Source organism: Bombyx mori, chromosome 8, assembly GCF_030269925.1.
Source record: "Bombyx mori chromosome 8, ASM3026992v2".
NCBI classification, from domain to species: Eukaryota; Metazoa; Arthropoda; class Insecta; order Lepidoptera; family Bombycidae; genus Bombyx; species Bombyx mori.
In genome coordinates, this window is record NC_085114.1 from 2,933,941 (window position 1) to 2,951,510 (window position 17,570).

At 37.1% G+C, this 17,570-nt stretch overlaps 1 protein-coding gene across 1 annotated transcript; it reads right to left on the reverse strand.

The window, feature by feature from the left end:
* Positions 1-351: 351 nt before the first annotated feature.
* LOC101736264 (calpain-7) lies at positions 352-15,846 on the reverse strand. The gene is made up of 12 exons (XM_004925133.5): positions 15,508-15,846; positions 14,444-14,586; positions 13,412-13,538; positions 12,187-12,494; positions 10,820-10,996; positions 9,224-9,370; positions 7,860-8,087; positions 7,178-7,422; positions 6,280-6,482; positions 5,635-5,840; positions 4,237-4,466; positions 352-3,741 (listed from the first exon to the last, which is right to left on the reverse strand). Exons 1-12 carry the CDS (start codon positions 15,716-15,718, stop codon positions 3,597-3,599), a joined length of 2,370 nt encoding a protein of 789 aa, XP_004925190.1. The 5' UTR covers positions 15,719-15,846; the 3' UTR covers positions 352-3,596.
* Positions 15,847-17,570: the final 1,724 nt, after the last annotated feature.

Sequence of the window (17,570 nt, forward strand, 5' to 3'; positions counted from 1 at the left end):
TTCAATGAGAATCAAATACGAACTGACACTAACCTTGTTATACATAAAAATATGAATATTTACGGAAATTTGGTGCTCGACCTTTTGGCCACATTTTTGTTAGAATTTACTGAGACTACAATTTACTTTTGGGGCAAACAGATAGTGCTTTCATTCAGTTTCATCGCATTAGCGCATTTTCAGTTTTACTAATCGGTTTAAAATCCGACACTAAAACATTGAACTCAAACGGAAAGAAACAAAGCATTATTATAAATAAACAAAAAAGCGTTTCCGCAAAAAAGCGTCAGCCAGAAAAGCGTGAAAAGGTGTGTAAGGATATTTTTAAATACAAGAAATAAAACGCAAATCTCAGCAGAAACATTTATTAAAAGTCTTAAAAACAATAAAAATTAATTCAACTATGTGATTTTAAAACTTTAAAAATATTTAATATTATCACAGTACGCATACATGAAGCAGATTCAAATAAAGCAACATTGTTTCTTTTTTAATAATAACCTATTGAATATAATTAATAAATTTTATGCATGTAATTCTTCACATGTATGTTGTCAAAACTGTCAAGTGTCACATAGAAGCAACAGCACAAAATAAAAAATTTAGGGTTCTATGATATTAAAATTCAAATAAAAAAAAATTATAAATGAAATAAACTTTTTTTACAAACAATTCATATAACCTTTTCTGTAAACTTAAGATTTTTTATTTTGTATATATGTATGTATATTTTATGTAGTCAACATTGCTTAATATATGTTTCTCTTTAATCGGATCAGTAAAGCAGCTTATATCTAGATTAAAAATTCATTACAATCACATTTCAAAATTAAACGATCGATATTCACTATCGTGAGCACACGCGAACATAATACCTATATTGGATCTCACAAATCGTGTAGCAAATGTAGGGTACATTAGCTACATGCGGAATATCAACAAACACATTATCTAAGTTGCGTATCAAATTTAATTGAGATTATGCTACTATATCTATATTAGTGATTCTCAACCACTGTTCCGCGGCACTTTTGTGTGTCGCGAAATTTCAAAAGTGTGCCGCCAAATTTTGCCAATATAGTATTATTAAATTATATCTAATAATTTTTTTTTATTATTAGTTTGTAATTAATCCCTTTTTAAACGTTTAAATATTATTAAAGCATATATTAGTTTATTTCGTATATTTAATGGGTTTTTATAAACGTTTTATGCAGTGTTTTAGAAAGTAAATAGTTTAAATCTTTTTCTTTGTGTGCCGCCAAATTTTAAAATCGTTAAATATGTGCCGCAACAAATAAAAGGTTGAGAATCACTGATCTATATACTTAAAAGAGAATATATATTTGTATGCATGTTCACCTAAAACTAGAGAAACGTTAGTTTTATTGATATGAAACTTTGCACAAATACAAAGGACGACATGACCACTCAGACGAACAAAGTTATCTTAGTGCCTGATAGGTGACGCTGATGGCAGTGATTTGTATCTTTTGAACCATAGGCCGAATTGTTACGAAATCTATTTAAATAAATGATAATGTACGTATGTATGTGTGTTCACCTAAAATTACCTTACGTAGTTAGCTTTCTGAATCGTCTTATGGCTTTTAAGATTTTTAATTTAACATTGCGTTTTGTTGCGGGCCCAGCTAGTCACTTAAAAAACAAAGAAACACTACCGACAGTACCAAATAAATCCGTCCTCACATTTGAAATTAGACAAAACATCGTAATTAGAACAATAACGTCATACGTCTATTTCTCTAATTGTTTCCTTGAAATGGGACACAAAACTTGACCATACATATTTATTTAATGAAAACGTCTTAGTTATTTCATATTTCACGTATTTATAACAAACTTTAGAACTGCACGCGTTCCACTGATGAAGATCCGATTAATTTTATGCGAGAACGACATGCGAACTCGCAATTAGTTCCGCGCCCGACTCGAGGCGAATGCAAAAAGCGACATTAGCGCGGCTCCAATCAAAAACCGGTTACCGCCGGCTCTGACTAGTTTCGTTCGACACTAACCTCGTCTTTTTTTTCGATACTATACGTAATATCAGTGTGCTTAGTGCGAGTTTTTTAACGTTCCCCATAGCGTAATACCGGTCACTCACATTCGCACGAATACGCAAACCCACAAGTGTAGGACGACATTTGCAAATGATTATGCAAAGTTTTAACTGCATTCGCGGTTTTCCAAGCTGTGTCGGTTTTTTAACGGACATCAAAGCGCGCGAACCGCGATTCTTCGCATAGTCTCCCACACATTCGTGTGACCAGTTGCGCCCACGATTGCGAAGGTAACGGACGTTTCGCCATTTTCATAATTCGTGACGTCTACTGTGTAGCGTACCTTCATCATGGATTGGAACAACACCAAGGTGATGGAGTTCATTGAACTCCTGCAAAATGAATCGACCATATGGGACCCTCAAAAGAAATCCCATAACAACAGAATGACCGTTAATGACGCCTAGGAAAGAATTAAAAACTCTTTTTCTCTTCAATGTTCTATTGACGAATTAAAAAAGAAGAGAAATCCGTGAGACATTCATAAGCAAGTGTAGGAGGAAGCGCAAACGGGTTCGCAAATTGTATACCGAACCCATTTGCACAGCCGCTAAGTTTGCGAATTAATGTATGACGGCCCTACGGCCGGCATAAAAGTTAAGCCAATTTTGTATGCAGTTAGAACAGCGCCCCTAGCGGCAAACGTACGCAAACGATCCCATTCCATACAAAAGTATGAGCTAACTTTTACGCTATCGAGAACTTTAAAAAACTCGCTCTAAGCACTCAGAACTTGGCTTTACTAGTACTTCATATATTTCAGAGTATCTCAAGTAATATAATTAAATTCATTGAATTATTTATTTATTAATCTCATATTTTATTTTGCTTTGGGATATCGAACATATTTTTGAAGTAAAGTCACTAAGCGAAAGGTCACTAAACTATACGAGATATGTTTTTTTTTTAAAGAAATTTGCGAGGCAAACGGTCTTGTTTTTGCAATATATTTATCTAGTAAAAAAATATTATATACTTTTTTGATATTAAACCTAAGACTCTTTTAGAGATTGTTATTGCATATATACCCTAATATTTACCTCTAATGAACGAATTACATACAATATTAACTATGTAATTACAACTAAAAGGAGTTACTAATTTTGAAAAGATGCGACATATTAGATTTTTAAATACACGATTCGACGTCGTATAACAACACAGTCGAAATTGGCAACACCTTATTATTTGAAATTTTAATTTCTACTTTCGTCACAAAAAAAAAATGTTATTATATATACATATTATGTCAAGCTTATTTACGGGCACCTTTAAAATATAATTTTAAGATGTTACATTCGGACTTTTTAATCCAAAACACAACAAGAATTTTTAACTAAAAAATACTATTTATAAAATTTATATTATTATTAAAATTATTAATACAAAATTATTAAAATTTGATGTCGCAAACATAATTTTACAATGGAATTTCTCTTTACATACAGCGGGCCAAGTGTTGATGTGAGGTCAAAAATGCCGATCCTCCATCTTCATGAGACGGCGGCGTTTCTAATCGCGCTGCTCGCATGTCACCGGGCAGGTGGACCTCAACTCCAGTATGAAGGGCCCTTCCTGCCCGGGCAGGAACGTGGATACCGTCACTACGTACTTACCGGCCGGTAGGTTCGGCATTTCCAGTACCACGAAACCCGATCTGCAGACGACGAGAAAAACGCGAATTCATAAATTTTATTTTAGATTTGCATTATAAGTCATCGGGGCCTAAAGGATAAGACGTCCGGTGCATTCGTATCTAGCGATGCACTGGTGTTCGAATCTCAGGCGGGTACCATTTTTTCCAATGAAATACGTACTCAATAAATGTTCACAATTGACTTCCACGGTGATGTCTGACGATGGTGTTAATAATGCTGTTTCTCCGACATATATATATACTAGCTATACCCGTCCAATTCGCTGGGCATTTAAAATTAACATTATTATTTATTGTCATTATTATTAGGGAGTCCGACACTCATATAAATATTAACCTATCCATTAAGCACATATATTTTCTACATGAATACCAAGTTTCAAGTCAGTCGGATGCACGGCTCAGCATTTATAACGGAACATCCGTAAAAACCACTGTAGTTTTATATATTGGTACAAATATAGATATAGATATATATCTCTTTCTGTCACCCACCTGAACGGTCCAGAAGTGAGTTTCAGGAAGGGTGCAGTGACGTTCGGGTCGTCCAGCGCCTCGACCTTCGCGTCCATCCCGAGCTGGTACTGCTTGGGGCCCTTGAGCTGCAGCAGCACGCTGCAGGCCCGCGCGTCCGGCACGCCCAGCGCGAACTTGGGGTTGTGCGGGTACGTCAGCCGGTGGTTCTCGCAGCCGCCCGCGCTCCGACCCGACCACTCGCCCTTCAGCTGCGACCAAACTTTATTTTTTTGTGACGTGACAACGTCTTATAAGTCGTGGGAGCCGGCTGCACGCACGAAAAACCATGACTCACGCGGCGTTACCTCGCTCTGAGGCGTATTTTCTTGTGACGTTGTCACGTTCAACTATCGTCAGGAAACCGACTTTACAGACAACCGATTTTTTTAAAGGAATTTTATGACCTGGTAACTAAGACCTTTAGGTCAAGTCTTGTTTTAATTTTAATGAAAACTTTTTTATATGAAAAATGATATTATGAAACGAAATGAGATGAGATGATATGGGATGAAATGTAATCTCAGTAAAATCCACCATTGAAGTTTTTGGAGGATCCCGAGAAGTTACGTTCAGCAACTTTGTTTCATTTTCCCACATTTGTGCACTTTCACAGATACTAAACAGTTAATAAACCACCGTTATTACACACTTAAACCTGAAGAAACGCTAAACAGACGAATTAAAACAAATCACACAACTTCACTCCTCGCGTTCCCGCCAAAAAATCCGGCGAAACTTTACGTTAAGCAAAAATCGACCATAATACAAGTAACCCCTCCGATATGACAGGTAGATAAGGTCCTATAAAGTCCCGTGTTGTACGAAACCGTGTTATATGAGACTAGAAGTCAGTACAAAAAGAACGAGCAATTTTTCTTGTATGGATTTTTAAGCCGTTATACATAAAAAATGAGCGGGAAAATTCGGTTATTCTCATATAATTATGTATTGTGTGTTCATGGTGCATAATGTAATTTTCTAAATAATTCTAAACAAAAATCTCGTTATCGGTGTTGTAGAAGTACCGCGTTATAAGAGGGATTTGGGGATATTTTCTTTTGTGTTAGTGTGGAACCGCGTTGTAAAACACCGTGTTATAGAAGGTACAGGTACCATAGAATTACGAATAAAATTAAAACAAAACCTCGACACTTAATCACTCATTTTCGCTGCAATTGAGACATCGACCTCACGCCTCAAGCTGACAACATTCAATTAGTAACGCCTATTTGGTCCAGTGACCACTCCATATAGCCCGTGAAGCTGGTTACGTAACTACAATAACAAATAAAAAAGGCCATAACAAAACATAGTACGTGTATTATATTTAGCCAAAAGTGACGTAACCACACCGTATAAGAACAAAGCAATACATACCGTTTTGACATAAGGATAAGGTTCATGTTTGGATAAAGCGAACGGACACGTGCCGTACGCACGCAATGTGTAGTATATGGTTTTCGTCTTCTCGAACTGTGCGACGACCAGTGTGTAGAGATCTGTGCTGCCTTCCCCGACTATGATCTTGCAGAGGTAATGTGGACTGTTGATCCTTACTCCGTCGATATAGGGCTCAGGATCGTCTGAAATTTTAAAAACACATAAATAACACATAAGGTCTCTTAGTATAAACGACTTTTACTGGACTCGTGTTTCATTTTGTTAATTTAGTGTTTCTTTATGGTTAAATGTGTGATAACGATGGTTTATTAACTGTTTAGCATTTGTAAAAGTTGACTAATGTGGGAAAATTTCACGAAATTTTACTGTATACTGAATAATGTACCATATGTGAAGTCGCTCATACAACTCCATGCTCCATCGATGAAAAATAACGTATCCGACAAAACGGACTAGTAAAATGGAAACCATGTGTGAACGGGCTTTAAATGTCGCCATCCACTTTGAGATATGAGTTCTGAGGTCTCAGTATAGTTAGACTTGAAGAGTCACCATCTTGGTCAGCGGTCACCGTCCGCTATAGAAGCCGAGAGATATATAGAAAAGCAAAGTGACACTCACACGGATAGTACACGTGTTTCCCTTCGTTCTTGTAGACGAGTAGCGCTATGTACTCCTTGTTGTCCCTGAAGTCGTCTATGTTGGTGATGTGCCTGGTCAGCAGCAGCCACACGACCCCCTTGCCGTGGACTTGCAGCGAGAACTGCGGGTTGTCGCCGATGTTGTAAGCGTCCTTCGCGGGACCGTTCCCGGCGTCCCACTTTCTGGAACGTTCGTTTAACTTCAACGCTAATAACTCATTCATTTTTTAATTTGTGATAATTATTGTGATAGACGTTTTTCGCGTTAAATATCAATATAATTACTAAAAAAAATATAAAAATAAAAATAAAAAACCATTTTTTTTGACAGTACTAATTATTATATCCGCGATCGAAAATGTAAGAAAACAACGAGCCGTTCGCCTTTGAAATTTGGTGTGAGAGTGAGTATTAATGTTAAGTAACAAAAAAAGGACGCGTATTATAACGGTTTATGACGTCACCGACTCCAAATTGCGGGCGTGCGGATAGAACATCGCTCTGCATAATTTTGTTACGCTATAAGTAATCTGGTATGTATGTCCCACTCTTACAACTGGTACGCACGACCACGTCGTATATTTCATACTCAAACATCCTAGCAAGGGAAAAAAAAACGGTGCGCGTGCAAATTCGGGTTCGTGAATAAGTGAAGTTAACTGAATGAAGTGAAACTTGTTGGAAGTGGCATTAGAAGTTCCACTTCAATAAAAACATACGGCAATACGACAGTAAAATGAAGTGTTTTTCTTGCATATTATTTCCCTCTATTCCGCATACCTCGTTGGTCCACTAATTACTGAACACCCTGTATAAGTATGTACAGGTATACAGTGTGTGTCGAGCTGAGAGGGAGAGCGCGTTAGTAACAAACCCACTGGTGTATGCAATAGGTGAACTGGAACAGCGCCGGGTTCCAGTTCAAGTAGAAGACGTCGAAGAAGTTGAGGATGCTGGCGTAGTCGATCCAGAAGACTCCGTTGTCGTACTGCGCCGCGCTGTCCGGGTCGTAGCGCAGCGCCGCGCGCAGCCGCGCCGTCCAGTGCGCCGCGTCCAGCTCCGAGTAGTTGCCGCGCCAGCGCAGGTGCGACCACGGGTTCTTCAGTTTCAGCAGTTTCACGCCCTGTATGCATCACAGTTCATTGCTAATTTTTTTAAGCTATTGCATAGCTTTTATCGCGGCATTTGACCGAATCCTCCCCTCCCCGAAACCCCTCCACACAATGTAGCTCGCGTTCAACACATTCACACGTTGCGCTTGTTATAGACATCTACAACGTAAATGCACCACCCACCTTGAGATATAAGTTCTAAGGTCTCAGTATAGTTACAACGGCTGTCCCACCCTTCAAACCGAAACGCATTACTGTTTCACGGCAGAAATAGGCAGAGTGGTGGTACCTTCCCGAGCGGACTCACAAGACGTCCTACCAGTTCCAGTTTGAAGGGTGGGGCCACCGTTAGACTGTATAATCGAGACTTAGATCTCATGTCTCAAGATAATAACAGCATCTATAGTGTTTAGTATTACAACTAGTGTAACGTGAGCCCTACACTTACGTTCACAAGTTGTACATCGAGCACCGCGTAGGCGTGCGTGGGCACGAGGCCGGTCCGCTGCGCCTGCGCGTCGGACAGCGGGCCGGTGGCGACGGTGACCAGCACGTCGCCGCGCTCCAGCCGCGTCCGGATCGTCTCGTACAGCGCGTCCGCGTTGAAGTCCTCGTCGCTGTTCCTTATGGCGCTCCGCTCCGGTATCCAGCCGGTCAGGGCGTGCAGGTCTATATTCTGTATTTAAAACAGATGTGTGGTGTCGTGGGACACCGGATAGGAACGAAATTCCTTATTATAAAAATATTAATTTTAAGTTCTATGCGAGGTATAAAGAAAATGAAAGTGGAGGTTTCGGTAACGTGCGAACTTATTGTGGTACACTTCATTCACGGTTGTTTGCATAAGAGTTAGTGTATTGCGCCAACGAACGCTCTGAGATCGTGGTCAATGAATGATAAAAAAATATGTTATTTTTTGTACGTTATTGCAAAGTTAAGTCGTACACTGTGTGCATTACTAATAAAAATCTTACGTTACGGATGTTTTTCCCGGTTAGGGTACCCCTCCGCATCGTCCCATAAGGAACTTCGTTCCAAAATAAAAACTAACAATTTAGAGGTAAGCTTCCTGTTATAATGAACGCGCTGGAATTTAGCTTAACGTCAACTGTCAACCAATAATCTGTCATGGGAGATTTTTGGCGGGAACGCGAGGAGTACAGTTGTGTGATTTGTTTTATTCTGTCTATTTAGTGTTTCTTCAGGTCTAAATGTGTAATAACGGTGGTTTGTTAACTGTTTAATATCTCTGAAAGTACACAAATGTGGGAAAATGAAACAAAGCCGCTGGACGTAGCTTCTCGGGATCCTCCAAACAGCCCACTGAAAAAGTCTCAGTGAATAACCACCATTTTACTGAGATTATATTTCATCCCATATCATCTCATTTAATTTAATTTCATCACAGTTGATTACTGTCTCAAATTAATCATCTTCATTTCATTTCACTCCATATTCCACAGATTTCGCCAAGACTACACTATAGTCAAATAATATTAAAGACAAACAATATTAATCTGTTCTCAATTTGACCACAGACTTCAAGCAATAAGCAAATAGTATTTAAGCGTGTGTTTGTCAAATACATGGTAGTGGTGTAATGTTTTATTTATTAATTTAATGTATTTTTAATGAATTATTTAAAAAATTTTTTGGCATTGTGCACTTCTTCTCTATATTCTCTATAAGTGTGGGAAATTTCATACTCCTCCGTCCGCGCAATTTTCGTAAAAAGGGATACAAAGTTTTTGCTTCACGTATTAATATATAGATGACAATAAAAAACACGAGATCAAACCGTTATAGACTTACGCTGTTCGAACCGGGAAAGTCATATCCTCCCATCACTTTCATGTAAGCTTTCTCCAGCAGAGACACCCAGAACTCGTTTCTGTTACTTGAATACGAGCACAGCAGACGGCGTTGTCGGCTGTACGGCAGACGATCATCTATGATGACCTGAAATAATTACTAATATAAAAAATATATACAGTGACTACCTGACCCGGCAGACTTCGTAGTGCCTCAATCGATAAACAAAAGACATTTGTATAAAATAAACTTAAAACAAACAAAAGGAATCCATCCGACCGGGGACACATCAAAGGAAAAACCAAATGTTTATTTTTATTTAATTCCGGACATTTTCATATTTATCTACCTTTTAAACTTTCTCTGGACTTCGACAAATAATTCAAGACCAAATTTAGCCAAATCGGTCCAGCCGTTCTCGAGTTTTAGCGAGACTAACGAACAGCAATTCATTTTTATATATATAGATAGATAGAAGATAGATAACATTTCTTCCGCAAAGTATTGAACCTTTTTTTGAACCTGGTTTGAAGTTTATGACTGATGTTATTACAACATTATCTGATACTTCATACTTTACAACGGACTCCGGGCACCAATAACCACTCTTTTTTTCCCTACCTAATCTAATAGCCTTGAGAGGTTATTTCAGCGTAACCTTAACTAGTAGGTGAGCTCAGGGGGCTCAAACCGGAGTGATGCTAACACTGACCCTAGCAAGAGTAGTGCCCCCACTTAGAGACGATACGCGACCGTGCCGCCTTCATACTAGGACGCCTCTACCCCATGACTCCGTCATGACCTATGCAAGTGTAGTGTTCGCTCACGCGGCCCGCACTAACTTAAAATCATTCCAAGTAATTCAATCCCGTTTTTGCAGGATAGCCGTCGGAGCCCTGTGGTTCGTCAGGAACGTCGACCTTCATGACGACCTGGACTTACAGTCCATCAGTAAGTATACGCAGTCGGCGTCGATGCGCCACTTCGATAAAGCGGCACGACACGAGAACCCTCTCATCGTGGCCGCCGGTAACTACATTCCCGATCCTGCGGACAGAATGGAAAGCAGTCGACGTCGCCCCAAGCACATTTCGAGTCCTCCCGATCCATTAACGGTGCTTTAAGGTATCTCAAGCACCGGTCACCGTTCTCGTCGAACCCGTCGCTCGCGACGAAGGGCTCGACGAGTAAATTAACCCACAGACACAGCCCACTGAGTTTCTCGTCGGATCTTCTCAGTGGGTCGCGTTTCCGATCCGGTGGTATGGTACATAAACATAAACCATTGTTGTTATTCTAATTTTATTTTTTACCATGTTTCGAATAGTTTAAAGTTCGTGGTCTATATTTTGTAATAATCATTTGAACTGTAAGCAGAAGCACTTTAGTCCGATAAAATCAAATTCCAGTATTTATATGTGTATTTTTATTTTGCACTTTCAATACTTCCTTTTTACTTTATGAAATAGAATTTCGTAATGGAAAATAAGTTATTTCACCATCGTTATGTGCTCATCTGCCAAGCATCAATGCAACTACAGTTTGAATATAAAAAAAACTATTTAATTTTTTTTAATTGATAAACTATGGACTCACCTTCCTTCTGACCCCATTCAAGTGTAATTTCACCATGTATTTCCCAAACGGGTTGTAAACTGGAACTTTATTCTTATTCTTTGGATAAATAATCGATGTGATGATGCTTTTGTTAAATCTCTTCTCGTACAACGCGCTTACCGCTAAAGAAGCGACAAACGAACAATCAGATACTATCTGAAATTAAACATTATTTTTATGTGCCATAGTCAAATGTTATGATAACATTTAAAAGAGTGAATCTGTATGTATCTATTTCATAATATAATATCTCATAATAATCTAGAACATAAGTGGCTATAAAACTAATATACTGACAGCCCTGAATGGCACTATCGTAAGGTAATGAAACATCCTATATATGAAGTAATGAGGAGTAAGCAAGAAAGAACCATTCGACGTTTTAATCGTTTCCAAGTAAAAGTATAGTTGAACACGTCTAATAATATGCATTGATAGGTTGAACCGCTTTCTAAGCACGGAGGTACATCTATACTAATATATAAATCTACAGTGGTTTTTACGGATGTTCCGTTATAACTACTGAACGATGCATCCGATTGACTTGAACCTTGGCATCCATGTAGAAAATACATGTACTTAATGGATAGGCTGTGGGTGACTCACATGTATTTATTTATTTTATAATATTTTATTATAATTACACTACACAACAACACATACATACTTTATTTTATATCAACACATTCATTTATCACACAATCATACAAAACATTATTTACACTAAACAAAATAAAATTCACAAGCAAATTCAGGCGATAACTGCAGTATAGCGGCGGCGATAATATTTCGCTAATACATCGGTGCATAGACGAACCGGTCGTCGCATTTTTACCGATCCACCGCCACAAGTCGAAATCTGACTAGCGAGCGCGCATCCCGTATTATCTTTTCTTTTCTACGCCTTTTATAATTTTTGCTTTTTGTTTCGTGTACCTGCTTGTGTTGCTTGGACTATCTATTTCTTGTTACTTTCTCCTTCTTTGTATATTTTGTGTTCGTCTTAAATATAAACTTTCTTCGTGTCCTTTTGTGTTTGAAAAGACATTTATATTACAACCCAAGACGACTAAATAGGCTAATATTTATATGAGTGTTGGACTCCCTACACCAGTTGTGAGGGCGTTAATGATGAGAATCTTTGTGGGGGTGAGGAATAATAATGTTAATTTTAAATGCCCAGCGAAGCGGACGGGTATAGCTAGTAGCTTATATTCCAATACAATGGAATCCAAACTTATTGCTCATGTAGTTTATATTGTGATATCCATAATACCACTTTTAACTCAGGTACGGTCAGTCTTAAAAATGCCTCAAAATGGAAGTATTACGATTAATAAACTTACAGTTTGCTTAATACTGAAACAATCAATACGATCTCCTACAATTAACATTGGGTTAGTGCAAATCTCATGCGGACGAATCCAACAGTCAAATTCCTGAGCTTGCTTCGCCGATAATTTCAGTTCACTGGCTCTATCCTCAAAAGGTATGGCATATTGGAATCTCTCAGACAAATCAATATCCATGAACGGTAGAAAGCAATTGTTGTTAATGTTCGATGTTGTACGTAACACTTCTTTTTCTTCTTCTGTGTAAATAGCATTTTTTCCTGAGACTTTTAAGTGGACACTCTGCTCCCTTTGTATTTTAGCTGTAAAGTTATAATGTAAAAATTAATCTAAAACGGTAATATTTAAAAATAGCCCAATTTTTTTTTTTCTTATCATAGAACATCTAGCGTAGCATAGCAAGGTAGTGTACTTGAAACAAAAAATATAACAATATTTAGAACCATTCATATATGTACATACAGCCACAACATGTATTATTTGATTGTGCTCTAAGACAACCACGGTTTCGCAACACATTAGTAAGTCGTCAACTTTTGTCAAGTGTATCATAAGATTAACAAATACGATTTTTTTTATTGCTTAGATGGGTCGACGAGCTCACAGCCCACCTGGTGTTAATTGATTAATGGAGCCTATAGATATCTACAACGTAAATGCGCCACCCACCTTGAGATATAGGTTCTAAGGTCTCACGTATAGTTACAACGGCTGCTCCACACTTCAAACTGAAATGTATTACTGCTTCACAGCAGAAATAGGCAGGCATTACTATCTAAGGTGACCCGGGAAATTGCAATTGTGAAGCACGTATAGGACAAATTTACAACTATTTACTAGATGTGGTCTCTACAATCACATGTACATTAATGATCTATAATTAATTGTACCTACACAACCTAATTTTACTTCAAGTTCGGTGGTAGACTCTGAAGCAGTGCTCTTGCTAGGGCTAATGTTAGCAAATTCTTTCAGGTTGAGACCATGAGCTCACCTACCCATCCAGACGTAGCTGAACCAAATTACTTCAACTATCAAAATTTTACATGATATGTAATGTTGTTGCGAACATGTAGAGTATGTTAGTGTATCACGGAGTTAAAAAAAATGGAAGCCCCTGCTCTAAGCAATAGTGCATAACCGCTTTTCTAAATTATGTCAACAACCTTTTTATAAATGCCAAACACATTACTGTCATAGTATAAAATCTACAACTTACGTGGATTTTTTGGTTTAGATATAGACAGAGAATTTAATTTCTTTAAACCTTTTATTTGCTCAGCCCTATCTAATGCCTTTTTAGCTAAGTTCTTCAAATTTGTTTTCACATCTGTGTCATCTGTTTTCTGCAACAATTAACATTGTATCAAAGCCATGTTCTGGTTCTTATCTGGTTAGTTCTGGTTCATATCACACTACTATATTGGTGGCGGCCAATTCTTAAGGTATAAGGGTGTTCAGAAGAGGCATATGAAGAAATGCAACTTGGGAGGCCCAAGCACAGAATCTTTTGGAGTGGAGACGCTTGGTGCAGCAGGGCGTGTATGTCTTTGAAAACGACAGGAGGCGCGAACTGGACGACAGACGAATTAAACTGAATAACAGACCGCCTTCCACCATTTTTTACAACTTCGTGGGTGGTGTTCTTACGTGTAGCTTCTGTTTGCGCACTTTTAAGAACAAGATAGGCTACCATAGCCTTATTAGAGCGCATGAGAGGCGCGGACATTAGCTTTTAAGTAATTGAACAGAAAATTTTGGTCACCGTTGTCGAAACCGGCTTGGAACCATGATGATAATGATGATGATGATGATGATGATGATATTTGTTAAAGCTTTAACTTTACTGTGTTGCCCTTTTATTCTTAGATTACTTTGTCACATTAAGCCTAAGCAAAACAAAATTAAAACTACTTTTACAGTTTCATCTCGAACATATATTGATCAGTTTATAATTACCGAAATTCCAAATACTTTATATTTTTCATCATCATTAATGAAACTAGTGCTATTGGTGAATATTTGAGTATTGTGGTAATTACAGTTTGCAGAAACCTGGAGTATTAAGAATTTCAACATCACATTAGACATACCATATACATAACAGTAGATAAGACATAAAATTATCAATTCAAGTTATTAATGGCATTATATTCAGGCAAAACAACAAATATTGCACCTTTGATAGATATTTTCATCTCATAATACATTTTATAAAGTTAATAAACTATATTAACTAGATATTACTTACAATATTAACTGCGAATTCAACAGCTTGCATATAAAGATTCAGTGCTGAATCTGTTTGTTCTGCGTTATCAGCATCTAACGCTTGCTCCATTAGGAAAAAGCACTGTTGTACTGCACGTTCAACTTCAGCCTGCTGAGTTCGATCTGTTAATAAAGATTGATGAACAAAAAATAAAAAGAGGAAAATGTTCAATATTCAGTGCATAAATATATCATGTGGAAATGGGGTCAGAGACAGAGAGATATGGTAGGATACTACCCATCATTTGTCACTTAGGATTGTTCAAGGAACCCCTTATGATTCATAAACAAGAACCTCCATTGTCTGCACCCCAAAAATGCACACTTTAGAATCAACATACAAAAAGTTCTTAACCTCATTTACAGAGATGCCCCCACTTCTTTAAATTAAATCTTGTGAGGATTACTTCTTCTAAATAAAAAACCACTTCCAGAAGTAGTTCCTTGCACTTTGCAAATCTTAACAACGGCTGTCAGCAACAACAGGTTGCAACAGGTTGCCTACCCTGAGGACTTGAGCTCCCTCTGCCTTTCAGGGCAAAGGAGATATAAATGTCCATTGTAGTAAGCCCAGGCATAGTTTTGTTTGCTCTCTGGAAAGCAAGCAATCTGAATTCCGCATGATGCATCCTTCGAATACAAGACCAGTTTTCTCATAGAATTAAGCTTCTTTACTTTATCAACAAAAAAGTTTTATTAAATTCCTTCCTGATTAAATTCATTTAATCAACTGATTTAGGAACGTATTTAACCAATTAGCTTGTCAATTGATTTAATTTGTATCTGGGTAAATGTCTGATTAGTTTAAGTTTTGTAAGTTGGATAGATTATAGGTATTTATGTAAAAAAATTGTGTATTTATGTTTACTTGTAAAATAATAGTACTATTACTACATTATTGGTATTTGGAACTACATATTTTTAATGTTCAATGTCAGGTATTTGTACTTAATGAACAGAGTGGTGACTCACCACAAGAGAAATATATATTCATAAGACATGCATTTTAAATTATACACCTCCTTCCGAATTGCTTTAAATTACCTGTTTTTTCTAGTAATAAATTTGCTCTTTCAAGATATTCGCGGACTTTATATCTCAATTCTATTTGTTTTTCTGGTGGTAGACGATCCATAATTCGATCTAATAGTCTTGCAGCGGTTCTATAGCATTCTGCAGCTTTTTCTGTTTCTCCTGCGACATCGAAACGCACAGCAAGAGATGCAGCTTCCGATGCATTAGTTAGGTCAGACATTTGTCTTGATTTTTTTGTAAAACTTTAAAATAATGCAATTAAAAGATGTAAATATAAACAAAAACTATCAAGTATCAATTCAATCAATCAAAATTTTGTTTCTTTAACTTTTTGATACCTGACTGAGTGGCAAAAGAGTCACAGCTCATACCATCCAGTATTTTCTAACAAAGAGAAATTAAGTCTTTTGGGTAGAAAAAGAAAAGGAACGAATATAAAAAATATATATTAAATCAATTAAAATTGATTTAAATGAAGTTTTTTTTTTTTTTTTTTTTTATTGCTTATGTGTGTGGACGAGCTCACAGCCCACCTGGTGTTAAGTGGTTACTGGAGCCCATAGACATCTACAACGTAAATGCGCCACACACCTTGAGATATAGTTCTAAGGTCTCAGTATAGTCACAACGGCTGCCCCACCCTTCAAACCGAAACGCATTGCTGCTTCACGGCAGAAATAGGCGGGGCGGTGGTACCTACCCGTGCGGACTCACAAGAGGTCCTACCACCAGTAATTACGCAAATTATAATTTTAAGTTAAGCAAAGTTAAGAAGTTAGGCAAAATGAGGTAAATTAAACCAAAAATCAGTAAATTAACAAAATATAACAACAAAAATGGCGTTACTCTACGGCATTATTGCCGAAAAGTGTCGATACAAGAATTTCAGAAAAAATATTTTTAAAATCCAGGATACTTCGACATTGTTTTTCGGAAAATACCAATTTTGAACGCATTTTTACTTCCCGAGAGTTGAAGTATGAGTTTTGAAGTCATCGTGGCCTAGATGACAATATTCTCGGTACACTCGCTGTAGGCAATGTGATTATGTAGTAATATTAGATAGTTTTTAATTGACATTTGCTGATTTAATCATTAACATAAATTATACACCATTCATCGGCACTAATCGGCAGTCGCTTTATTGTGCCCTGGCGTTGCTGACGTGCATGAGCACAGGTGGTAATCAATTATCAGATGAGCCGTATGCTTGTTAACCTATTCGGCAATAAAATAAGTCCAAATACACTCAAACCTTCGATCAACAATTGTAACTAGATAAAGGGACACGTACAAAATCGAAGCAAAAACTGTCCGCGTGAATATACACATACATAGCTACGTTGGTTTACAACAAACGGAGAAAAAAGTTTTGAAACAGTTTTAAGTTCAAACTAATTACAACTATGCCACCATAAAGTTCCAAATCTCCAAAACATTATCTAATACATTCGTTACAAAGCAATAAATTACTCCTGTCACTTACAAATGAAAAGGCATATGTTAAACAACCTTTAATGTTAAATAAACCTTATGCGCCAACAAATAAAGTAATTTTTCCCGTTATACCTTTGAGAACTAACATCGTTTTGTTTTATTTATTTTTGCTTCTTGAAATTTCAATTTCTATTTACTACAGGAGGTAACGGAGTCGCGTTGAACACTAAAATAATTTATTATATGAATAAAAGTAAAAGTTTAGTTGTTTACTTTTTATGTTTTGAGGATTTATGTTTGTTGGTATCTTACATTACTTATTATTTTATTAGCGTTACGTTTTGTGTAATAGATATTTTTATAGTATCAACTTTATGACTCTTCCCGAAATCTATTGGCGAATAATAATACTATTTTTCTTAATTGTGGGCAATTAGCCGCTTTAAAGACACAACAAAATGGCGTTATCAAAAAAAAAACGAGCAAAGCTCGGTCATTGTCTAGCTACACATTTAAACCTGCAAAAACACGAAATAGACAAAATAAAACAAATCACACAACTTCACTCCTCGCCAGAGACTAGCGTTTCCGCTGTTTTGTAGCAATGATGCAACCGGTTGCATTTCTTTTTGAAA